The 27956-nt window shown below is 34.5% G+C and overlaps 1 protein-coding gene across 1 annotated transcript in view; it reads left to right on the top strand.

Moving 5' to 3' along the window:
• The window catches only part of LOC132555605 (contactin-like), a 31864-nt gene extending 16438 nt beyond the window's left edge, over positions 1 to 15426 (top strand). The window contains exons 18-24 of the mRNA XM_060219955.1: positions 779 to 865; positions 1389 to 1536; positions 3706 to 3827; positions 4264 to 4450; positions 6275 to 6390; positions 8471 to 8645; positions 15299 to 15426. Coding sequence (XP_060075938.1) covers positions 779 to 865; positions 1389 to 1536; positions 3706 to 3827; positions 4264 to 4450; positions 6275 to 6390; positions 8471 to 8645; positions 15299 to 15426 — 963 coding nt within the window. The remainder of the gene's footprint in view (positions 1 to 778; positions 866 to 1388; positions 1537 to 3705; positions 3828 to 4263; positions 4451 to 6274; positions 6391 to 8470; positions 8646 to 15298) is intronic.
• The last annotated feature ends 12530 nt before the right edge of the window (positions 15427 to 27956 follow it).

Genomic DNA, 27956 nt, shown 5'->3' with positions numbered 1-27956 from the left:
TAATAATTTATTAATGAGTATCATGGGCGATCATAAAAACAAGAAATCACCAACAATCATAATCCAAACCCGTATTCAATAAAGCTAGGGCAAGATATGTACAAACCAAAGCGCATCAAACACGTCAACTTCACATCACAAAGAAGTAGAATATTTCTCAATTAGATCACTATGACGACCGTAAAACTTTCCCATAATTTTTATCAATTTTCATCTTTTTTTAATTCCCTATCTTATGTCCGTCCATCTAGTTGACGACTTCTTGCGCGAAAATCATGGGGACAGGCCCTTAAATAGCGAATCAACTACATCATGTAAACACCAAAAGTTCGGGATGCAGAAATTTTGCTATTTGCTATCATGCGGTTTGGTGGAAAGCTGTTTATGTTGGTTTCCCTGTAGAAACAGGTTGAGATAAGCGCTGATGTAGAGAATACAATAACCAATGACCGCGTATCTAGATATTGTACATTAAAGGACCGTAATTTCGAAATCTCTAATGATGCTAATGACTAAACTTCATTTCAGAAAACACCATATAACAACACAGTGTTATATGTATAAGGTTACAAACATCACATAAATTGTTAGATAATGTTCAACACCATATTTCCATATCCGACTCTTTCACCACAATCACAATTTCCACCCATCGGTCACATACACGAATATATCGTTTTGGTCGAGAAAATAGAATAAGATATGTTTTTTACTTCTTGATATTAAGCTTTGTCGAGATATAAAGTACAGTACTTTAACATGTGTTTATACATTACAGCCTCTTCCACTTGAAAGCAGAGGTGGATCTAAAATCGGATATATTGTGTACTGGAGACTGAAGGACGATACATCGGCATACAAAAAGGTAAAAACAATGTTAAGAAATAGTGTAATTTGTGGAATCTAATCGATTTATTACAAGTTTAATAAATGTTTTTGCTTTCATGAAAAACTATGAATGTGTTCTTACGGCTACTATAATGTTATTTGCAAGAGCTTGTGATTAATTTTCTTTACATTTGGCAGATATGCATACAGTATTGCCCGGAACAAATACACATTAGATATGATGTTTGTTTTTTTGTACCATCGCGACTGCCTGGTTGGCTTAAGTTCACTAGAATTAGATTTTGCGCAAATGTACCTAGCAATACACAGAAGTGCAAGACTATAAATTGATATCAAGGTTAACATGCATTTTATAAACATTTTCGAGATTTTTATTCCCTGTAAACATATTTCCTTCATTTCCAGCAGTTAACGATTTCTTTAATGGCCGCGAATACAGCGAAATTGAATCACTCGTAAATAGTTCCTACTGCACAGTAAAGCTACCGATTAAAGATAGAAAACTAGCTAATTCTAGGGTATCTATAATGTGATTGAAGATTCGGAAGACCGGGAATATCAGTCAACATGTGGAGGACGTCGGTTTAAATAACTACTATCTGCAGTATGAAGTCATTGTTGGCGCATTCAACGAGTTTGGATTGGGGCCTAACAGTTCTGTTGCCATTGCATACTCTGCGGAAGGAAGTAGGTCATTTCACAAATTATTTATTTTCTTTGATTTCAAGTTTGCTGTTTATGTAGTCCGTGTTACAGATGTTTCAAATGATGCGCAATAGAGCGCCATGTTAAAATTTTATCGTGCATCTATAACAGCATGCAAATATAATTATTACGCTATTTCAAATCAATATGCATTTCTGCTTTATTTCTTTTTTTTAAAAACCCAAACCATTTCGAACTAATTAAACGAGTTTTGAAGACGAAGACATAAAATATGAATTCACAGAAAATATAAGTTTTTTTCACTAAGTTACAGAAATGCTAACTTATCAGAAAACATTATTGTTTCCTCTATTCGACTGAGTTCAGTACAAGGAATTCTTTTCCTTATTTCTCAAAATACTGATAAGTAATTCTATCATATCATGTTAGTGTTATGTAATTTTCGAATCAGTCGTAGTTTTACCCATAACAATAAAACACGGAAATCTACTTGTTTATCGCAACATTTGTACATTTGTGATTAAATGAAGTCCTAAGTTATGTTCAAAATAGTCGGTAGAATCTTTCGTCCATATAGTTAATCCTCATTACGACATTCACATCAGAGGTTTTTAACACGCATTAGCAAAGGTTTCATTTCTCTAATGAGGGTAACTGGCAAGTTTTTTTCTCCGGTAACTCTGGCTTTTCCTCTTAAATTACCCTGGCTGTTTGTAGACTAAGTGACTCTAAAAATATCCACTACAGTGTCAGTATACGTACTTAAGTAACATTGTAGATTTTTTAGCTCACCTGTCACGAATGGCCAAGTGAACTATAGAGATACCGCTTCGTCCGATTTTGATTATATTTGATCACAAGCATCCTTAGGGGAAGAAACAATTTTGTATAAATCATGTGTTCCGGCCCCTAGGGCCTGAGGGTTGGGACCCAAAAGGGGAAATTGGCATGTCTTTTAAAAATCCTACTCTACCTTTAGAACTGATTTTATTTTGTAAAAATTTTGTCAAAAGCATCTTTGGGTGAAGACGAATAATTTTTGTATAAATGGTGAGTCTCTGCCCCTCGAGCGGGAGGGGCGGGGCCCTATAGGGGAAATAGATCAAATGCTTTAAAATCCTACAACTCCTGTAGGAATCATTCGATTTCGTCCAAATGTGATGTGAAGGATGTTTATGTAAAGGGAAATCAGTTGCTTATGTACGGTGGAAATCTCGGTCCCATTGGGGTAGAAGGGACGTGACCCAATAAGGGAAATAGAGCAAATTCTTTAAAATCCTACTCTTCCTGTAGTTGAGATCCTCATCCCATAACCATACATAGCAATGTTGGGCATCAAGAGATAAGTACATTCACGATGTAAGAACTGGTCCTCAGATGTGACACTATCCCTCTGGACCTAATTTCTGGGTTGAAACATATTGATATATATAATTTCTTAGCATCCAGAGATAAACACATTTGTTACGTAAGAATTGACTCTTGGGTGTGGCACACTTCTCGTGGCACGGTTAGGAAAATACACCTGTACTTGACGTTGTTCTAAAATTATCTGATTTATGAAAATTACGAAATTTGTTCGATTATTGGGCTGCTGCTCCTACCCGTCTAGATTTTTACTTTTCTTTTGATCGAATTGGAATTTTCTTAGTCGCCTCCTTGGCTTCAGAAATCAGGCCCTTAGCATCACTGACGAGTCCTAGAAGGACGAAACAACTGTGTGATGCTGTTTACTTCAATGTTTGGCTCTAGTGTACCTTTCTCTAAATTATGGAAATGTGCTATTCGCCTGTGTGTCTTTTGTACAATCTCTATGAACATTATTTTTGAGATAGCTGAGATACCAACTCGATAACCATGTAACTCTTACAGAGCATCAAAAGAGAAAGACTGACATAAGAATTTACCTATAATTCTTTCCCCATCAAAGGGTTTAAATGAGTTTTAATTTGGAAATATTTGAAATACTCAACCTATAGGCATATATACCATTGTACGGATTTAAGATCTGGTGAGCAATACAGGCCCTATGGGTCTCTTGTTTCTAAGTGCAATCCAAACCACTGAAACAAAGCATATATCTCGAATGTAAGTATGTGTTCATCTTAGAAACGTATGTAAAATAAGACTTTTTTTTTGCATATTTTGTCGCGGTATTCTTTCAATTTACTGATTCTTTGATTGACACAGTGCCAACTTACGTGCCGAAGAATGTGAGAGGAGACGGTGTAAACTCCACGGCTATCTACTTAACTTGGGATCCAGTACCCAACACACGCTTAGCAATGAAAGGCGTAATTCAAGGTTTTGAGGTAACTCTTAGTCAAGGCAGCATTGAAGGTTCCATGTGGGACACCTGCTGGACAATACGAAAAGACTATCTTGATCATTTGATGTACATCAAATCGTGATCGTATAACTGTATATTGTAAATGAATGTATTTATAGTTGGTTGTCGCTTCCTTGTAATCTTCTAAAGGAGCCTTTCAGCCTTTCAGTTTTTTCTCCTTGAACCAATCAAATTGCTTTGCTTGTGCCTTCAATTTTTCTGTGATATATTGGGTCGCAGAAATCGAATGGTCGCCCCAGGAGTATAGCGGATGTCCTTTTGTGAACATAGACATAACTCAATTTATTTTGTATCCTTTTTGCTACAAATCCTTACCATACATTGTTTTTATTGTAGGGAGATATATGTTTTGTTCCTCTGTACTGTTTGCATTTTATCCTTTATTTTATATTGTACAGCTTAATGTAGAAGACTTTAATGACCCCAACCGGAAATCTGGTACAACATACTTGTATGGAGAACATACGACTGGAGTAATTATTGGGGTGGAGCCAAACTCTGACTACTGGGTCACAGTACAGGTTTTCAACTCTGCAGGAGAAAGCAACCCTAGTGAACGTTATCGAATCAGTACCTACCTCAGCGGTAAGGCTTCTAATCAGTACCTACCTCAGCGGTAAGGCTTCTAATCAGTACTTACCTCAGCGGTTAGGCTTCTAATCAGTACCTACCTCAGCGGTAAGGCTTCTAATCAGTACCTACCTCAGCGGTAAGACTTCTAATCAGTATCTACCTCAGTGGTAAGGCTTCTCATCAGTACCTAACTCAGTGGTAAGGCTTCTAATCAGTACCTACCTCAGTGGTAAGGTTTCTCATCAGTACCTACCTCAGCGGTAAGGTTTCTAATCAGTGCCTACCTCAGCGGTAAGGCTTCTTATCAGTACCTACCTCAGCGGTAAGACTTATAATCAGTACTTACCTCAGTGGTAAGGCCTCTAATCAGTACCTACCTCAGCGGTAAGACTTATAATCAGTACCTACCTCAGCGGTAAGGCTTCTAATCAGTACCTACCTCAGCGGTAAGACTTATAATCAGTACCTACCTCAGCGGTAAGGTTTCTAATCAGTGCCTACCTCAGCGGTAAGGCTTCTTATCAGGTCAACTAGATGTAATGTTTGATGGTTTTTCAAACAGGAGACAGTTGTATATTTTATATCTGATGTGTATTTCATCGAGGATAATATTTTGCAAAGAAAAACAAACAAATAACTACACGATAATTATCTCTACATGTGAAAAATTCAGTACTAAACATTTTCCTCCCGATGAGGATGTATCGATAGGTTTTATTACAGTCGTCAGAATGTGTGCAACAGGAAATATTTCATTTTCACATGTAATTCCCACTTTTGTCCTGAATAACAATTATTCGCTGTTATTTTCTTGAAAATAAATGTTCGTCTTCTATTACACAGTAAGAGTATGATGCTTGGGCATTTAGAACAAAATGGTTTGAAAATGTTAAGTTTTCATTTGATTTAACGAGCTTTAAACTACATAGCAACCACAAAATTTGTTTTCAAAAGTGAATAGTAGTTAACTTTCTTCAACACTTTATGCTTGGATAGAGAAATTTTCGTGTTTACTTTTTATGAGTAAGAAAGAGAGAGTCGTGCTTTAATTTTGCAAATAGCCAATTTTCCAAGCTGAAATAGTTGCACTCGGGTTTTAAAAATCTGGGAAAATGGTTCACCAAGTCGGAAATCATGAATTTGAAATGTATGATTTGTGGTGTAAATTCAAGCAAAAATTTAATTGAAATCTTACCAAGACTTCTAGATTTATACTAAAGATAAGTAGGCCTACCTTAGCAACTACCTCTTCAAAAATGGTTGTAAACAAATGAAAGTTCTTCAAACGTCATAAAAACCGGCATAAAATCGCCCTTTTAAAGTTACAACAATAGATAACAAACATGACTCTAAGATATCTTGTTGGAATTCATTTCATATTGAATTATGTCTTATTTCCGGTCAACCGTCAAAGAAATACATCCTTAAGATTATCAGAGCAGAAAAAGAAGGAAATGTTAAAGATTCGTTAATGTTTTGCAGATGCTTGATAGTAAAAATCTTAATAAGGGTTAAATAATGTTCATCTTTTCTAGAGGAAAAGACAACAATCCGTACTCATTAAATCGTAAAATGCTAAGAACACTAAGGTTATGATGCAAACTTGACAGGAACCTAATTGGCAATAATTCTATGAAAATCGTCATCGGATGTTAACAGCGGTTTTGAGCAGTATAATCAATTTTGTTGAATGCAAACTCCATGTATTTTGTTTGATTCTCTATAAATGAAGTTTATACGAACACAGTTACTGAAAGATTCTTTAATGGTAGTTTACAGGTTCATTCGTACTTGCCTTGTCATCTATAATCCCATTTCGTTTCTATTTTGTTACAGCTCCTTTCCATTATCCGGAGTATGTAACCATAACATCCCACGGCTCCGAAAGTGTTGCAGTGCAATGGCGTGGGATCAGCACGGGGCTCATAGAGGAAGCCATTAAAGGCTACAAGGTACTGTATATTTGGTTGTATTCGCAGGATATTTAATTTCGCTATGTCAGTGAACAATTCTACAGTGAATAACAATCTAAAAATATCTATTATGTTTTATACATGGACACCAGTTCATTGACTTGTGTGAAATTATATACGGGGGAACAATCCCGAACCGGAACATTCGCAAAATTAGATAACTATACAGTATGTTACACTGACATCAACACAAATCCTTCAGAAGGTATTCACTGAATTATGTGTGGACTGATTTTAGATATACTTGCGCTTGTTTTACTTTTTTCGCTCTTATTTTCAAAGTCGTTTACACGTACAGTACACATTACAGATATTTTTCTTTATTTGTTGACTTCAAGACCGTTAGGCTGGCACCTTGCGTTTATGGAAATTGTTGACATATACTCCCGCTTCAATTTCACATGTGGAACAGGCGTTATCATACACGTGTAATTTTCTATCAATTTAGTGTGTGTGATCAACTTTGGTAAACTTTTGTTTATAATGGGCGATTTGACTTCACAGTGGTTATCACATTTACATCATACAGTCAAATTGAATGTCTTGATAAATTGTGCTTATTCATTTTGTTTAGCTAAAAAGTAATATATGTGGAAACTATATGCGAATCAGATCATGCGTTTTCTAGTAATGTGGTGATTACCATTAACTCACCGCTTTGAAAGCAGCGACTATCGAAAATTTGACATTTGACAGCGTGACGTCATTAAAGAGATATCGTACAGTCAGCCACGCGAGGTTATGCTATATTTCTACCAGGAATGCGTATGAAAAAAATGTTATACAAAAATGTATTTCGAGTTGTTATCTATCAAAACCAAATATGTACACAAATATGTACAGAAACATATATATATTTATTTATCACGCTTCAATATCTATTGAATCTGTTCTTCCACAATGATCACAAATGGAACCGTCATTCTCTCCTACATGTAGTCTACATTTTGTAAAGAGATTTATGCTTTTAATCCACCCTAGTTCTACTCGGCATGTAGATATGCATGTAACACTTCAAATGTTCATCAAAATCGCAAGTTTACAGTAAATATTGAACTTTGAGCTCACTCCTTACAACCATTCGATACAAGTCCGTGTTCAAATTATTTTGATAACAGTAAAAATGCAATTCAGTGGAATACACAGTTGCCTTATTTGACTTGTAGATTGTTTGTTAAATGATAGAAAAACAAGAAAATACCAACATGTCAACAAAATTAAGTATTGATGTACCTAATTAAGTATCTAATTTCGATGAATTTCTTTTTAAAGTTTTGAAATATGTCTCTGATTGAATTATCCAAATGGTGCTGGACTTTAAAACTCTTGTAACAGATGTCATAATTTACTTCAATGCCTGCGTTAGGATTCGAACTCGGTACGTTTAGTCTGGGTCTTAACCAAAGGAGCTACAGAGATGAGACTAGTATCTACCAGGGTTACACAATATGCTTTATTGAAATGTGTGATGACAATACAGCTTTTAACTGAGCACACCTTCTTTTTAAAAAATGAATATAGTCACGACTTTCGTATTTCCGAAGAATTAAACTGACGTATTTTTACCTTTGAAAAACTGACAAGGCATAGTAAGTGTAATTTATCTGTACGTTTTTCATATAAATTGTTTACCCGATCTTAAACATAATCGTCCGATTCAGATTCCGTATTAATTCTTACTTAAGTTTCGTTACCTTACAGGATCTATGGTGTCGTGTTAACTCTCTTTTAGCGTTTTATATAGACTTACAAGATGTTGTGTCACTTTATAGGAATTCCTTTTTTGTAACGTTTTATATTCAGAATCATCTGTATTAATTTTTGAGACTGAGAACGTTTCTATATCTATTGTTACAATTTGAAAATGTTATCGTGACATTAAACAAACACCGCATTTTAAAAAAAGCTAACATTCCGTCTAAATAATTTTAAAAAATCGAAAATGAGAAAAAAGCATATTAATACAGAAAGCATAAAAAACATAAAGGAGAACAGAATATTTTATAGGGAGAATTTAATATAGCTATTTTGTTTTTCAATATGTATTTTTGTATTTTAGCTCGAGTTTTGGCCAAGGGGAGAGAACTTCCGAGCAGCTCAAACTGTAGTTACGGGTAAAGAAACAAATGCGGTTATTTACGGAATCCATAAAGATGTCATCTACTGCTTGAGGGTTCTGGGGTACAGCAATGGCGGAGACGGCAAGAAAAGTCCAACGCAATACTTTACTCTGGGTGAGTGTAACTTAAATGATTAAACTGTTGTACCGTTACGCTAGGCATGAAATGATCATGGTCACAAATCATGGGGAAAAGTTGTTTTATTTCAATGATGTGTAGTGTATAGATGGATAATGATATAGCGAACACAACAATGGCATCAATTTTCAAATCGACAAAATCACATCCAATCATGTGTCGATGATTGGTCAGGTTGTAAATATTGTTATTTAACCATTGAACGTCGGTAAGATTGTATTTATTGTCCATATGAATGCAATCTGAGTGACAGATAAAAAGACTGAGGAGGACGTCATGATTAGTTTTCCTCGTGGTATGTTAACATACTAGAAAAGCGTTTTAAAAATCCTGGTCAGCTAATTGATTAACGTAAAGGTATAAAGCGTGTTATCTGAGGCGAAGTGTAAAGCGTTGACGTAACGTCTGTCAACATGTCACCAAAATAACATCGTGTTATCGTCCTGTGGTCCAGACTGCATCTATATTCCTGTTAACGGGGAGGCCACCATGAAAAATGTAAAGAATATATTGTAATAATATTTGGTACATAGTCCTGCGTTTTATTAAATACGACCTTTAGTTGGTTGGGAGGTTACGTGTATTCAATGTAGTCTGATTTTGATAAAACTTTGTATGAAGATGTGTTTTGATACGAGGGGCCGAACTACAGTTTCCATTATCAACATTAACGACAGTGGGTAGGGGGGCATAATTGTCTCAATCACTATCACCTTGTAATGTTCATCTATTCGATACTTACTGTCATTTCAATCTAACACCATCTTTTATCTATACTTTTGTAACTGAGTTTGAGGATATTATAATCACGACAGCGTCAGTAGTTCGGGGGAAATAAGACCGTGTCGTGCATGACTCAGTAGTCCGAGGCAGTCGGAGTTATCTCGCTTTATCGCTTTATCATGTACTGTATATTTGTTTGGTCAAAACCTACTGATGTCACTGTCTGACGTTCTGTTACTCTTTGAACTATTTTATTATCCTGACCGGCTCGCCAAATGGTAAATTAATTTGTTGATAGTCGCCAATAAATAATTTCATTTTATGAAATTACAAAACACGAGATGTGACTTTGTGAAATATCAGGAAATTCCCAAAGTCAATCACAATTCAGATAGTTCTATTTTAGATTTCTTATTCATGCCTTATTTTGAAAAAATCGATCTACAAACTGAATGACCACAGGAGAGAAAGAGAGTTGGTAAAAACAAATCACCGATTTGATAACATACATACAAAATACTTAAGGTTGGTCAGATTATGTAAAGTCGGTTAGAATATTTCTTCCGAAATACATGAATTACTTGAAATCCGTACGTAAGTCCGGATAAACAACATCGACCGAGGCCGGATATCGATAGAAACAAACAACCATAATTGAATAATATTGACTTAAATATGTCACTAAATAAACCCTTGTACTTAATCCCAGTAAATCATCAACACCTTGAAAACATAGGTCAAAATACATGTGTTATTTTTATTTAATTAGTTGCAGTATGTACACATGCTTATAAGATACTGACATGGAAAAAAAGGTATTATCAGCTGGTGTTTACTGTTTACCTTCTTATATAAAAACTACTGACTGATGTGAAAAATGTACTGATTCGTATATATACTGTCAAATATATACTCACTTTTAGTCATAGTTTATTTCAGGTTATTAAGGTGAAGGGTTGTCATGTTGAAAATGTAGAGTTATAGTGTCCAGTGTATTTCATGTTTTCCCGATTTGATAGACAAAATGTAGGGTTATAGTGTCCAGTGTCATGTTTTCCGGTTTGATAGACAAAATGTAGAGTTATAGTGTCCAGTGTCATGTTTTCCCGATTTGATAGACAAAATGTAGAGTTATAGTGTCCAGTGTCATGTTTTCCCGATTTGATAGACAAAATGTAGAGTTATAGTGTCCAGTGTCATGTTTTCCCGATTTGATAGACAAAATGTAGAGTTATAGTGTCCAATGTCATGTTTTCCCGATTTGATAGACAAAATGTAGAGTTATAGTGTCCAGTGTCATGTTTTCCCGATTTGATAGACAAAATGTAGAGTTATAGTGTCCAATGTCATGCTTTTCCGATTTGATAGACAAAATGTAGAGTTATAGTGTCCAGTGTCATGTTTTCCCGATTTGATAGACAAAATGTAGGATTATAGTGTCCAGTGTCATGTTTTTCCGATTTGATAGACAAAATGTAGAGTTATAGTGTCCAGTGTCATGTTTTCCCGATTTGATAGACAAAATGTAGGGTTATAGTGTCCAATGTCATGTTTTCCCGATTTGATAGACAAACTGTAGGATTATAGTGTCCAGTGTCATGTTTTCCCGATTTGATAGACAAAATGTAGAGTTATAGTGTCCAATGTCATGTTTTTCCGATTTGATAGACAAAATGTAGGGTTATAGTGTCCAATGTCATGTTTTTCCGATTTGATAGACAAAATGTAGGGTTATAGTGTCCAATGTCATGTTTTCCCGATTTGATAGACAAAATGTAGAGTTATAGTGTCCAGTGTCATGTTTTCCCGATTTGATAGACAAAATGTAGGGTTATAGTGTCCAATGTCATGTTTTTCCGATTTGATAGACAAAATGTAGGATTATAGTGTCCAATGTCATGTTTTCCCGATTTGATAGACAAAATGTAGAGTTATAGTGTCCAATGTCATGTTTTCCCGATTTGATAGACAAAATGTAGGGTTATAGTGTCCAGTGTCATGTTTTCCCGATTTGATAGACAAAATGTAGGGTTATAGTGTCCAATGTCATGTTTTTCCGATTTGATAGACAAAATGTAGGATTATAGTGTCCAATGTCATGTTTTCCCGATTTGATAGACAAAATGTAGGATTATAGTGTCCAGTGTCATGTTTTCCCGATTTGATAGACAAAATGTAGGATTATAGTGTCCAGTGTCATGTTTTCCCGATTTGATAGACAAAATGTAGAGTTATAGTGTCCAGTGTCATGTTTTCCCGATTTGATAGACAAAATGTAGGGTTATAGTGTCCAATGTAGGGTTATAGTTTTCCCGATTTGATAGACAAAATGTAGGGTTATCGTGTCCAGTGTATTTCATGGTTTCCCGATTTGATAGACAAAATGTAGAGTTATAGTGTCCAATGTATTTCATGTTTTCCCGATTTGATAGACAAAATGTAGGGTTATTATGTCCAGTGTCATATTTTCCCGATTTGATAGACAAAATGTAGGATTATAGTGTCCATTTTATTTCATATTTTCCCGATTTGATAGACAAAATGTAGGGTTATAGTGTCCATTTTATTTCATATTTTCCCGATTTGATAGACAAAATGTAGGGTTATAGTGTCCAATGTCATGTTTTTCCGATTTGATAGACAAAATGTAGGATTATAGTGTCCAATGTCATGTTTTCCCGATTTGATAGACAAAATGTAGAGTTATAGTGTCCAATGTCATGTTTTCCCGATTTGATAGACAAAATGTAGAGTTATAGTGTCCAGTGTCATGTTTTCCCGATTTGATAGACAAAATGTAGGGTTATAGTGTCCAATGTCATGTTTTTCCGATTTGATAGACAAAATGTAGGATTATAGTGTCCAATGTCATGTTTTCCCGATTTGATAGACAAAATGTAGGATTATAGTGTCCAATGTCATGCTTTTTCCGATTTGATAGACAAAATGTAGAGTTATAGTGTCCAGTGTCATGTTTTCCCGATTTGATAGACAAAATGTAGGATTATAGTGTCCAGTGTCATGTTTTTCCGATTTGATAGACAAAATGTAGAGTTATAGTGTCCAGTGTCATGTTTTCCCGATTTGATAGACAAAATGTAGGGTTATAGTGTCCAATGTCATGTTTTCCCGATTTGATAGACAAACTGTAGGATTATAGTGTCCAGTGTCATGTTTTCCCGATTTGATAGACAAAATGTAGAGTTATAGTGTCCAATGTCATGTTTTTCCGATTTGATAGACAAAATGTAGGGTTATAGTGTCCAATGTCATGTTTTTCCGATTTGATAGACAAAATGTAGGGTTATAGTGTCCAATGTCATGTTTTCCCGATTTGATAGACAAAATGTAGAGTTATAGTGTCCAGTGTCATGTTTTCCCGATTTGATAGACAAAATGTAGGGTTATAGTGTCCAATGTCATGTTTTTCCGATTTGATAGACAAAATGTAGGATTATAGTGTCCAATGTCATGTTTTCCCGATTTGATAGACAAAATGTAGAGTTATAGTGTCCAATGTCATGTTTTCCCATGATTTGATAGACAAAATGTAGGGTTATAGTGTCCAGTGTCATGTTTTCCCGATTTGATAGACAAAATGTAGGGTTATAGTGTCCAATGTCATGTTTTTCCGATTTGATAGACAAAATGTAGGATTATAGTGTCCAATGTCATGTTTTCCCATGTTTTCCCGATTTGATAGACAAAATGTAGGATTATAGTGTCCAGTGTCATGTTTTCCCGATTTGATAGACAAAATGTAGGATTATAGTGTCCAGTATCATGTTTTCCCGATTTGATAGACAAAATGTAGAGTTATAGTGTCCAGTGTCATGTTTTCCCGATTTGATAGACAAAATGTAGGGTTATAGTGTCCAATGTAGGGTTATAGTTTTCCCGATTTGATAGACAAAATGTAGGGTTATCGTGTCCAGTGTATTTCATGGTTTCCCGATTTGATAGACAAAATGTAGAGTTATAGTGTCCAATGTATTTCATGTTTTCCCGATTTGATAGACAAAATGTAGGGTTATTATGTCCAGTGTCATATTTTCCCGATTTGATAGACAAAATGTAGGATTATAGTGTCCATTTTATTTCATATTTTCCCGATTTGATAGACAAAATGTAGGGTTATAGTGTCCATAAAGAATTTCCCGATTTGATAGACAAAATGTTATTTATTTGATAGACATATTTTCCCGATTTGATAGACAAAATGTAGGGTTATAGTGTCCAATGTCATGTTTTTCCGATTTGATAGACAAAATGTAGGATTATAGTGTCCAATGTCATGTTTTCCCGATTTGATAGACAAAATGTAGGATTATAGTGTCCATTTTATTTCATATTTTCCCGATTTGATAGACAAAATGTAGGGTTATAGTGTCCAGTGTATTTCATGGTTTCCCGATTTGATAGATAAAATGTAGGGTTATAATGTCCAATGTCATATTTTCCCGATTTGATAGACAAAATGTAGGATTATAGTGTCCAGTGTATTTCATGGTTTCCCGATTTGATAGACAAAATGTAGGATTATAGTGTCCATTTTATTTCATATTTTCCCGATTTGATAGACAAAATGTAGGATTATAGTGTCCATTTTATTTCATATTTTCCCGATTGGATAGACAAAATGTAGGATTATAGTGTCCAGTGTATTTCATGGTTTCCCGATTTGATAGACAAAATGTAGGATTATAGTGTCCATTTTATTTCATATTTTCCCGATTTGATAGACAAAATGTAGGATTATAGTGTCCAGTGTATTTCATGGTTTCCCGATTTGATAGACAAAATGTAGGGTTATAGTGTCCAGTGTATTTCATGTTTTCCCGATTTGATAGACAAAATGTAGGGTTATAGTCTCCATTTTACTTCATATTTTCCCGATTTGATACACAAAATGTAGGGTTATAGTGTCCAGTGTATTTCATGGTTTCCCGATTTGATAGACAAAATGTAGAGTTATGGTGTCCAATTTATTTCATATTTTCCCGATTTGATAGACAAAATGTAGAGTTATAGTGTCCATTTTACTTCATATTTTCCCGATTTGATAGACAAAATGTAGGATTATAGTGTCCAGTGTATTTCATGGTTTCCCGATTTGATAGACAAAATGTAGAGTTATGGTGTCCATTTTATTTCATATTTTCCCGATTTGATAGACAAAATGTAGAGTTATAGTGTCCATTTTGTTTCATATTTTCCCGATTTGATAGACAAAATGTAGGGTTATAGTGTCCAATGTATTTCATGGTTTCCCGATTTGATAGATAAAATGTAGGGTTATAGTGTCAAATGTATTTCATGTTTTCCCGATTTGATAGGCAAAATGTAGGGTTATAGTGTCCATTTTATTTCATATTTTCCCGATTTGATAGACAAAATGTAGGGTTATAGTGTCCAATGTATTTCATGGTTTCCCGATTTGATAGACAAAATGTAGGGTTATAGTGTCCAATGTATTTCATGGTTTCCCGATTTGATAGACAAAATGTAGGGTTATAGTGTCCAATGTATTTCATGTTTTCCCGATTTGATAGACAAAATGTAGAGTTATAGTGTCCAGTGTCATGTTTTTCTGATTTGATAGACAAAATGTAGGGTTATAGTGTCCAATGTATTTCATGTTTTTCCGATTTGATAGACAAAATGTAGGGTTATAGTGTCCAATGTCATGTTTTTCCGATTTGATAGACAAAATGTAGGGTTATAGTGTCCAATGTCATGTTTTCCCGATTTGAAATCTAGCTAACTTATACTACTAAATCAACACAATTCAAGAAAAATACACCTTTCACAAGATACTGAAACATACTCAACTGAATTCAGTATTTGGTGCAGACATTATACTCTTCATCCATTAACCGATCACCTGATTTTTATCCTACTTTCAGGAGGACACGTACCTTTAGATCCAACGACATCCTTTTTGATCACAGTTGGTGGCAGCCCAAGAATATCAGCGCCCCTGATCATCGTTCTTATCTTTTCAACATTGTCATCATTTTTCACATTTGTCTGATTTGCGGAGTAGAACAATCTTTCAGAAATCCAATCCCATATATATAATGTGCTCGATCATTTAGATAATCTTAATTATTTTGTTGTAAATGTTCCGACTTAAATTGTGTTAAAGCATTAGAAAGTTCTACAGAAGAAAATACACCTTGTTAAAGAGCAATGTCTGCAATATCAGCATTCGTCATGCTGTCTATTGCATCAAAGGATACTACCATCCCTAGTAGAATGTTTCCATTATCACAGTTAGTCTGTTTTCTTAATTAGATTCTTTAGAAGCAGTTGAAGTTTGTTTCCGTTGTGAAATCGACAAAGTCATATATTCCACATGGATATATCATGCAATATGTACATTTATCACAAAAGTCAATTAATGTTTAAATCAATGTCTTTGGTACAATCTTTCCCTTATTTACATAGCTTTTGTTACTCAATTTCTTATTTTGTCATAATGATCAATGGAATATTTTGTACAGATAATTGTTTTTTTTTTATAAAACTTTCTCATCTTGTTTTTTCACCTTAAGTTCATACTTAAATCATAGTGTAATATACCGGTACTCGTAGTCCCTATTCTCCTGCTGAAAAATAAGCAAAAATAATGTTTTAACTGTAGTTGTATGATTTTAATAATATCGTGTTTACTTACATAGTATTTGTCACTGGTAGAGTATAGTTTGTGTATGGTAAAAGTCATTGATTATATACAGTGAAAGTTTATATTTTTGAAAGGTTTTATTTGAGTTTTTTTCGAAGACGGAATAAAATCGCCAACAATAGATACGTAAAAAAATAATAGAATTATAGATTTCCCTAAAATGTTAAGATTTTCATTTTTAGTTAAACGACAAAAATTGGCTCATCCGAAAAATAAATATATCTTTAAGTAAGTGTTTGGCAATTTTCATATAGAAAATAAAGCTAAACTTTTCATTATCTTGCAAACGGTATTCAACGGTTGACTCCAATTAGATAGAAACGATATAACAATTTTGGTGCATTTTTCGCTTATGGTTCAAATCTTTGATATTGCATCATCAACACTTATTGTTCTTTTCATCTCACATTTTTTTAGAGAATCTGTATTTTATAATGAGGGTGCAACATACGCATGTGTGATATTTTTTTTTATAAAGATACACCAACATTTTCGACTAAAACATTTATTAGAAGAAGAGTCATTGTTCATTATAATTTTCCTCTATGAAATGTAAATGTGTTTGTTTTGTGAACAGTAGGCGATTTAAAAACTTATTTTGTATAACAGTGCGTGTCAACGACAATCATATTTCATCATCCCTCTGTAAATCTCACTTTACACATCAAATTTGAATTGTTTATTTCGAAATAAAAGCTTGCTATATGTTTTGATTACTACATATATATTAATAAACATATATTTTTGTAAACAAAAAGTTCGTTTTATTTTTTCCTGTAAACCCTATAACTGAGATTGTTCAATTCAACCAATAGTTGATTGGTTACATGTAGGATGTATGCAATGGAAAGCTGACTGGAGACTGCTGCAGTTAATTAATGTATCACAACAAAGTAACACCTGGTTTATTTTAGTGTTCAGACCACAATTAAGATACTTTATTATTTACGCCTTTTGCTGGCCTTCCCCTATTACGAGTGCATGCAATAATACCCTTCACTTAATATTCTATATCGGAATCGTCAGTTCTAGCAAAAAGATATCATCCTTTCACTTTGAAGAAACGTTTGTTGTTATTTGCAATCTTGAGAAAAACGGACACATTCTTAAAGAATTCGACTTCAAAAACACTGGTCATTGATCACCTCTCCTAAAGTACTTAGTAAATCCGCCCGGTAATTTAGCTGCAGAAGTCCTATAGAAATTTCCCTGACAACAAGGAATCCGAGCGTTTTGTTAGGTAAAATATTGAACACAAGATCTATTTCGCAAACGGATATTAAAAGTGATTTCACATCCGTGTTATTTGATGGGACCCGCCCCCTGGTTTACTCTGACCCTACCTTTCCTATGTTGTCTTGGTAACGGCTCTGATGCCAGGGAGACATTGTACACGGGGACTTAGGTTACTGTGGTCGCGATGAAACTGGGTTTAGAATAACTGTATAAAATGGGTGAAATGTGTTGTCAGTCATAATAATCTTATTAGTCAACGATTGAATACATCCCAGTTATTCGAAATATGTTTCTAAATAATGTACCATCTTTGTAAGAAATGGTCTTATCCATACGTCAATATCAACTTTGTTACTTCTTTACTTCAAAGTGACAATTCATGCAGTAATATGTTCGTTCTTCATGATCTTCTGGTCAAACGAAGGAAGCAGAACACGGTGTCACATAGCAGTTCAGTTTTTACCTTTGTCCTGTGCAATGACGTTTTTGCCATTTTCTAAGCGTGGTAATTTAAACAAACCTACATATCTTATATTATGTTGATTGAAATTTTCAGGGACTTGCAATTTCGTTCGTTTTGAGAATTAATTGAATTTGTGAAAAACGGATACATTGAAAAGGACATTGATAGAGACAACCAAGCATGGTTTATGACGCTTTTGAAAAATTCATTCTTTTCATTTTGAAATTGGTTAATATGGGAGAGCTAGAACCATAGAAAAATGCTACGTGTATGGGACATTAAACTTGCATCTTCCATTTAACTGCTTTATTATCGGAAGGATTTACAGTTAAACAAACTATAGGCTGTCAGCAACAAAATCCATTGAATCAGAATCATTAACATATTTACTAATCTCCTATATTCATGTAAGAGTGTTCTGAATTATTGAGGATTGATTCTATAATTTGTGTAGAGGTTTTGAGAGATGTTTTGGAAGAAATTGTTCTAAATACATAAAAGAGTACATTGGCAGTCACAATTTCGTTGACTGACAAACGTACTCTCTCAGATACCTCAATCTATGTTACAGAAATTGTATTTAATTTATCATAATTAAAAGTGTATATGCCTTTTATCCTTTTCCTGTGTTTTGGTAATGTAAATCACTTACAATACTTGGCTTGATGAGGAACATTAGGGAGTTACAAAAGAGATTGTAAAACTCTAACTTAGCAGATTTGACGTCTTTGTCAGCTCAATATTGCACTTGTTTATGCTTTCCATTCACATCCAGTTTATATTGGGTTTTCAATTAGTTTTACGTTAATATTGCATGTAGTTTAGTACTTTAATCATACACTATTTCACAATTCTCAATGGTTTGCTTTGCATATCAAATGTTCGATCTTTCAGGACACATATCTCAAGTTATTGATTTTTTGCCATGCATAACCCATAAGTCGCTAGCAATGGCCCCTCGTCACCATTTTTGTTTTCTTGATTATGAAATTTAGTTGTGTCAGTTGTTTTGTGTTCTGTCTCGTCACAATTGTTTGATAACGATATCACATAAACCGGCGTGCGACAATAACTTTAATTAAACGCCCCCTTAGTTCCGAATAACACCAGGCACTTGAGCACGTGCCGAACTCTCGTTCCTCTGTGACTTCAATGGGGCTAATGAGGGTGTCGCTGACCTCAAGGTCAAAGAATTAACCGATGATGCCAGCCTTCCACGTGGCGCTGTCTTTATTTGACGGAAATCTTCTCAAATCAAAAGCTCGTTTGTACAAATTAACTTTTATTCCAATGCGTATTAATTTGTTGTATTCTTAGCCAGAAAAGACTGAAATGAAACTAAAAGTGGAAGTGTCAAGTAGGAAATCAACACCGGCTGATATAAACCTGTCCTATCGACACGCTTCATAACGGGTCGAAAGTATGACAATCCTTCAATGCACATAGATGTCCTTACATTTGATACTGTGTTCAAATGATGCCAACCTACAACGGAGCAGTAACATGAAAATCAAGAAAGATGTTAAACTCTAAGTCAATAAACTACAGAAAAAAATATAAAAAAAAGTTGATTTACCTTAAATTTCATAATATCTTCTTTTTATTCATTTCTTACTTCGAAAATATCTGCTCGAAATGACGATGCTTCAGTATTCTCCAGTATATTAATGTGTTCTATGTACCTGAAAGCTAAGAACAGAATACTGGCATAATAAACAAAATCTAAATCGGAGCTCAAAATCAAACACACGAGGGCAAAATAGGAAGAAGAGACATATTCCTACGGACCCAATGGAAAAATACAGGGAGAATAAGACCATGGATTCCGGAAGGGTTATCCGTTTTCTGCTTCATCAAAATTTACATTCCATATATTCCATTTCGGTAAACAGTATTACTATCGGGCAGTAACTCAGAACGAACTTTATACTATTACATATGAAGAAAATTAAATAATTATTAAAGATTTTACAATATTTTAATGGCTTTTGACTATTTGTTCGTCAGATGACACAAATTAAAACCCTTGTTTCACTAACTATATTCATAGCTGGATTTCCATATTTGCTGTCAGTCAGGAGGTTTAAGTTATGACCACATATAAATCACACAAGTGATAAGCACCGTTCACTTTGAATTTAGAATTAGATACAGAGTAGCCAAACAAACGGTAATCTGCACCATACAGCCATGTTAAAAAGCATTCTGTTGTGCTGGTATTTTAGACCAGAACTTGATGTTCCTGAAAAAGGTGAAAGGAAAAAGTTCGCAAAGGGAGAGGAAAATAGAATATTGAACAAAACACATACGTACATGTGGTGTAAAGCACTTATATCTCGCGTGGGATTTATTTTCACGTTAATACAAGAGTAGAATCAATCGCGAGTTCAAATCCCTTGCTATTACTTGTACGCGAACAACTCTGGATGGAGTACTGAAGAGTCCAGGTCTCTAACAGTTCATTATTCTCGAATCTTAAGTCATTTCTAGATCAGCGTTCGCGAAACCATGTATTCGCCAACATGTCTGAAGGAGTAAGTTCGCAAAAATCAAACATTCACGAAATCTAAGTGAAAAGAATGGGTTTCGAATCACTTTTATTGCTGTTTTTAAAATGTATTATAATCTAACATTTAGCGTCAAAGCATTGCATCACATACATGTAGATTTCTTATAGTCGGTTTCAAGTACAAGTATTTCTTTAGTTTGGTTAGATAGCGCAGTAGTAAAACATTACGGGAATCGGGATTCGATTCCTGGCATAAAAGTGTAATCTACCTTAAACGCATGGCGTTTCGTCGCTTACGCCTATTCCTCCCTCTGGGTACTTAATTCCAAATAGACAAGAGTGATTGAAAAATTGCACGTTTTCCATTGATTTGCAACTAAAATATCAAATAATTATTTCAACGAAATTCAATCATTGACTGTAATCCAGCAGAGAGCTATAGCAGGAATTGTTTAATATTTTCATAGACTAAACATATGTTTCGGACATCATGATAGTTTATACCGTGTTTGGAAACCTGTGTTTTCTATTGGTGTGAATACCTCATTGTACTCATATTAAACAGGCGTGTCATTCGATGAGACTTGTGAATCTAAAATTAGTATTGAAGAAGCCAAACAAGGGAACTTACTCATCTTTTCCTTTGTCGTTGACAAGCTACCGTAGTTATGTCCTCCTTGACAAGTCAATATAACTATATGTCGATGGTTTAGACGGTTTCACTGTACGGGATAGACATTCATTAACAACATCGACAAATACGGGTTCAAATGTTTTCTTTGTGTAAATCATAACGTCAGCTTTCTGCTCTCTATAATAGTTTAAAGCAAACAGGTAAATAATGAGGCCATATCAAGGGAATTTATAGAATTAATAAGGTTTTATAATTCAGCGATATCATTTTTCAAAAATTTAATCTATTTGAAATAAAAAAAACTTGTTTTCACATATTTTTTTTCACAGTGAAGTTGTACGATATAAGACGGTATTACTTACATAAATGTTTTATAAAACCTAAAGAAATAACTGCGTGAAAAGTTTGCTTGCTCTTATAATATTTGAGATATATAAGTATATTTAAAACTTTTAACAAAAGTCAATAAAAATTATACAATATTCCATTACGAAAACATTATCATTTTTGAATATTACATCATATACATGCACGGCTTTACAAAGTGTATATGTTGTATTCTAAAACAAACAAACAAATCAATCAAATTTGACTAACTTAATTCGCAGAATTCAAACTAATCTTGATATGTAGCATTTATATTAAACATTCCAACATTTGGAAGATCCTACACTCAGACTTGTTATGTCAGCAATATTTAAATCACAGTTCTAAATGTAAGATATAAATTACGTTCAGTGTACATATGTGTGTCACACAACGTTGCTTTGTCACAGCTAAGAGGAAACTGTGTATAAATGAAAAGTTATTTGTAATCCTCTACCAAATACATTTTATTTTTTTTCTGTGTTAGTGCATGGCATAACGACAAACATACGGGTGTGTCTAATATTTTAGACGATATATGCTAGAGTCCCCGTCATTTGCCTCGCACTGCAACAGTCATTCCTAAATTAACCCCTATATCCTACTGTAGACTGCACTATCACAAGTCAATGCGCAAATTAGTCCCCAGAAGGGAGCTTTCAAACGGCGGAAGCATCAGGATTTCAATAGGAGTACAAAGACCATAGTGAGACACGACGCCAAGCAGACGACAACTTGGCGCTCGAGACTTTGTCGTCTACATACGTCACTTACTCGCGTTTTAATCCGATTTATATCTTTTTTCATCCCCCTACTTTGATTTTTTACTCATCTTTGATGTTTAAGTTGATTGTCATAGTTTACCTCTGTCAATACTCGCCCATAACGCAACTTACCTCCCAAATCGGTCATCGGACCCATTTTGTGAGTCAGTAGGAGTTGGTTGATCTGAGTCTACGTAGCAGCCCAGTCCAGCTATTTGAATAAGATTTAGATAACTATCACAGATCCGTAGCATCAGTATATGTTTACACCACGATTCTCTATTAATGTTTACATTACATTTGCTTTCACTAAAATATGATTATTTACAATAGGACCAGTTTTAATGCCACAAAGAACACGACTGTAGTCCTTCCAGCCGATTAGTTCTTTTTTTCTATTTATGCGCCTTGTTTGTTTGAATGTTTTTCACATTTACAGCTGGTGTCCACAGAGAATGCCAGAAAAAAACATTCATTATCATTACAAAGGTTTATCCTTTAAAAAATATTTGCGAAATTCATGTGCTTTTATAAAACAAAATTCAGAGTAAGACAATCTGAACGAAAAAACTTCTTTGAGATTCACATTGAGCACTAGTTAGGAATTACGTTAACAAAAATCATCAAATAAGTCGGTAACCTAAGCATTATTTTTTAAAGTGTCAAAATTGTTACGTAGGAACTGTGTAGGACCAGACTGGGCTGTTTTGTTAATTACAAGTTTATTGAATAAATTCATCGCTCAAATATTTAGTTGTTTCTGCTGAAATAAATGTTTGATTTAATTATGTGGGCTGGTTCACTTCTTGCTGTAGAGATGAATGTTTACATAAATATATTTACCAGTTATTATAACGCTATACCCTACACACTGTCATACCAATAGATATGACAGCAGAATTTATTTAGTACAACTAACGGTGAATCTAATACTGAATAAACATGAACACCAGTGTAAGCAATTAACACCGGGTGTACATGACAAGATACAGCTTGTCAATAACCTGATAAAAAGATATATAATGGTAACATCCAGTGGATATTTAAAACGGAACGTGTCATACACCCAGCCCCCCTCGCCACGTACCTAAAAATGTAAGACACTGTCAACATTAATATGCAAACATAAATTTGGAGATGGGCGTGGCTTTGTGTTAATAAGTAAACATTATTTGACCTTTGGTCATGAAAATAGATCACAATTTAAACTGAGATGATAACCGCTCGTCTTTCCTCCCTAATAATTAGCTCTACCTTTATCACGCACACCTGTTATCCTTGTAATGTATTCAGCACGTGGAGCATTCGTCTTGTTCCAATATTGAATGGCAATTAGATTTAGAATTAATCGATACCTAATTTGTTAAAGCCGTTTCGTGCCTCCTAAGAAGTCGACAAACTACTAGCGTAAAATTGTCAGTAGATGGTAATTGATACACGCTACATACATACAAAGTAATGTTACAATTGTAATTATAAAGTGAGGTGAAATGGCGGATAAAGAACACATGCAAATTTTTTTTAAAAAAATAAAACTAAAACCTTGGCAATCAGTACAAGGATTGTACCAAAGACACACACGAACATAGCATCTTCCGATACATATTTAGCAATTAGACAAAGTAAAGCCGATAATTAATTAAGCTGCATCATACAGCTGTGTTGGACTCGTCAGTGATGTCATGAGTTGTTGAAACCTAAGAGGTTAAGCAATGTAATGCCCCATAAAGAAGAGTAAGAAGAGATAACAAAGCATGGTTGGTACTGCAGGAGATCATCTGTCATGTACTTACAGGATATTTTATGGCCGAACTCAGCCTAATGTTGATATTTGAATGTCTTTATTATTAGATAAAATCGCTATGAGATCTCGTGAAAAAGAACCGATGTTTTAGAAAACACCTGCGTTCAACGTGTTAATCATGTGTTATCGTGACAAACTCTATAACTCGTTTTTGACTAAGCTAAGCGGTATTAAAATATCATTTTGATAATCTTTGCGCAAAGGTAAATGGCATCACACCATCGATAATAATCTCGAAGGCATGCATCACGATTTAGTTGTTTCGATTTCGAAATAAGGAGTAGACTAGAATGTTACTAGCAACGTTTTGTCGAGTTGACAAATGTAAATCTGGATTGAATTTTGGAGTTATAACTGCACCTGTTATTTTCAAAATTCATAAAAAAAATTAGCTAGGATAACATAAGTTTCTAGACAAAGATAAAAAAACAACCGCAGTAACTACATATAACCCCTTCTTCACCTTTCCTGTGCAATATGTATGGTATCCAATATCTTCCATTTTCTCTAGATATCTCCAAAACGTTCCAAAAGTAACAGAATTGTTGCTTGTCAAGAAAAGGCTGGCGTGTTACTACGAATTCAAGTCGCTACTAGTACGGATTTAAAAGAGCGAGAATGGATGTCACATGACCTTGGTAAGTATGATGATGATATTTGCAGACGTTGAACAATATTCATGAGTGTACTAGTTTTTCTTCTTCGTCTTCTTCAGGCTTCACACTGGAAGTTTAGCTACATATTTGTATACAAGAAACAAATAAAATGATTAGTTTGATCATTTTAAAGATTTGGTCATTGAAATAAAACATGCGAAGTGTGATTAAATTGTTAATTTGAAGCATAATTACGTCACTTACTATGACGTCATGTTCGAGTGTTTATCTACGGTACAATAATTCCCTATAATAAAACTAATATTTCGTTGTTCTGATAGTAACTGTGATTCAGACGTGTTTAACACAACAGAAATCATGCCCATCTGAGGACAATCCCTCTCATATTTCCTGGTGATTCTAGTATTCTTTTGTACTGTAGAAATAAAAGAAATTTATAAAATGAATAATACATGCACTCTTGAACTCTCTCCGAGTACAACATCCACAAACAATTAGAGAACCATAGGTCCTTACTTATCCATTGAGCAGACACATACATGCGCAGAAGAACTTTATAAAAGCGTAATAGCCATGAAATATACATTTCACATCCTTTCAAATCTAACACAAATGTATCAATTTGAAAAAAAAACCACTTTCAAATAGGTTTAAGGATCTTCTGGCGGCCCGTGAAATGAAGTCTGTCTACCAGTAGATTATCGCCGTCTGCCGGACACAGGGTGTCCGTGACGAAGGTCAAAATTGGTCAGTCGGCTATGACATGGATATTGTCTCGATGTTGCATGTTGTGTCCGTTTTTCATTGACTGCGACTCGCGCAGGAAAAACTCATCTATGATATTAATTGATTTTAAAGTGTGTGAAATAGGATCAATGGAATTTTGGCGATAGTAACGCTGTTTTATTTTAATTCAGTATTAGGTACTCTGTCTTCTTTTTATGTAGCTTTACTCTAGGACTGAGAACTAGCGGAGAATTGACAGCTGAGCTTTCGTATTAAGTCTTTATAAAAGTTTCCGTTGATATTTGGAATTAATGGAACCTTACATGGATCTTGGATCTGCTTCGTGGACACGGATATCTAAATCCGATTATAAGAGTTCGGCTGGTCAGCAAGGGGTGTGGCGAGTGCCGCTCAGTTTAACACGTCTCATACTTAACAAGGAAGTAACAAATTGATCTGAAACCTATTCATTGCGCCATAATCAATATTCATGAAACGTGTGTCGAATTTGACGACGTTATCAATTTGCGACATGGTTACGCTACAAAAAATTATGACGATGTCTTATTGTGAAAAGCGTCATAAATGTCTTTTCTACCCAATGTAAGAAAAGCAGAATTTTTCATCCCCTTGGAGATGAGATAGACGAATCTCAACCCGAGGTTTGCCAAGTGCTTGCATCTTAAATATCTTTTCCCGAGGGTTGAGAGCAGCCCATCTCACCAACAAGGAGTGACTGATTATTTTTCTCTAACCCTGCTGGCTTTTTAGGTACTCTTATTAATACTGTGACGTTATATCATAGTCCTTACTGGGGAATCCCCTGTCTCAACAGAAACACCTGTCCAAAGTAAGAGAACGAGTTATTGAACTCCTAACAACCACGGGATCACCCTGTAATCTATTCCTGAAGAATAGTGCGTTACAAAGTTAACCTCGTTCATAATTTTTCTCTCGTGTTTGGAAGTGAGAGGTAGATAATCTGTGAATGACAGCTTTGCGGTTCCTTGGAGCTTTGCACGGGTAGTTTCGTCAATGTTAAACTATAACACTTACATTACTTTTAAATCTTAAAATTATAATGATCTATTTCAGTTTGACCCTAATACCGTAGATGAGAGAGAAGTGTAAAAATGGACATTCAGTAAACCTTATTATCTTATGTTGGTTTGATGGTATGTTGTTGAACATTCTATTAGTATTTATGGTAATTTGAGGACGGCATTTCCATGTTGGTGAGGTGGATGCATGTGTTGCGCGTGTGGGAGGCTGCCAAAGGAACAAAATATCAACCAGTTTCATTTTATTTTAAAAAAAAACTTTTAGAAAGCTTGGTTAGAATTTTAACTACCAAAATTTTACACTAAACTATTAGCCTACTAATCAACGTTTACTTACTTCTTGTAACTTATCTGAATTTTAACCTTTAAGGCTTTCTGCTTGGTTCATGATAAACGGTATTATCTAAGACAAAATACGTACCTGTTGTGTCTGCAATGGCCTCGCTACGATTAACACATGTACATATTAAAATAAAAAATAATGATAACACACACAAACACACCTGAAAATACTTGACATGTCACTCATATCAACAATTTAATAAAGAAAATAAAAAAAAATCAAACAAATGATGAGCCCGAACGAGCTGATAACCAGCGTGATCAAAGCGCGTAAATCGTCCGCGTTAGTTGTAAAATTGTGTCGCCGTGTGGGATTTCAATTTAATTGGATAAAAAGATAAGTTTTCAAGATTATAAACACGTCAAGTGGCCACCGTGACTAAAAGAGACACGCGGAACACCTTTAAGGACATCGAAGGAGCTTATTCATTCAGTCACATACTACCAAGTGCCAATTTCTCTCTCAAGTTGACGGCTGGATTATGGTGTAGTGCCCGTATCAGCTGGCTGGTATTATCATTGATTGGAAGAGCAAACATGGCCCGGAGGTCCTTTAAGTTTGATCAGTAATCCACACGCTGTTTACAATTCAATGACCCCACCACGGCTTCTGCAGAGCGAAATGTTATTTAAACATATAATATTTGGTAAAAAAAATTCAAATATTCAAATTTTGTGTAAGAGAAAGATATATAATCAGAATTTTTAAAACAATGAAAGTTTTTTTTGCCATCAGCGTTTTGCCATTAAATGTCTGGAATATATGTGGTGTATCTTCATATTTCTGATCGTCCAAAGCTTTTTTGAAATGTAATAATGATGATTATGAATACTTGTAAAAGATAATCAGCGTGTGATGATGAACTGACAAGGTAGATTGTTTATGCTGCTTTTCCTGAAACGAACCAGCGCCGTTAAGAAATAGTCAATCGGAGAAAGTCGGTGACTAAGCTATTAACAAGCACCAAGGAGAATGCTACAGGCCGCTGTGACGTAACCATATCTACGATATTGTTACGTGATTCCTAAATATTCACTGTAGTATACCATGGTTTATATATTTTTCATTCCGTTTCATCGCTAAACATCATCTGTTAATTTGATTAAAGTTCAAGCAAGGTTTATGAAATACTAAGTTTAAACATATTTCATTTGATGAAATTAAACAGGATTGGACACAAGTTAAGAACTTATAAACATCCTCTCCCATATAACATACAAATGACAGCAAAATGCACTGATGTTTATTAACATGGTGATTGTTTTATAGATAAATACAAGATAACTGATTGATGCTAGCACCCAAAGCACCTGTTATTAAGTAAGAGAATGACACAGAAAGTACCATAGTAAT

Source organism: Ylistrum balloti, unplaced genomic scaffold, assembly GCF_031769215.1.
Source record: "Ylistrum balloti isolate Yb309-2 unplaced genomic scaffold, AGI_CSIRO_Ybal_v1 Utg370508, whole genome shotgun sequence".
NCBI classification, from domain to species: Eukaryota; Metazoa; Mollusca; class Bivalvia; order Pectinida; family Pectinidae; genus Ylistrum; species Ylistrum balloti.
This window is presented reverse-complemented; position numbering and strand designations above follow the sequence as displayed.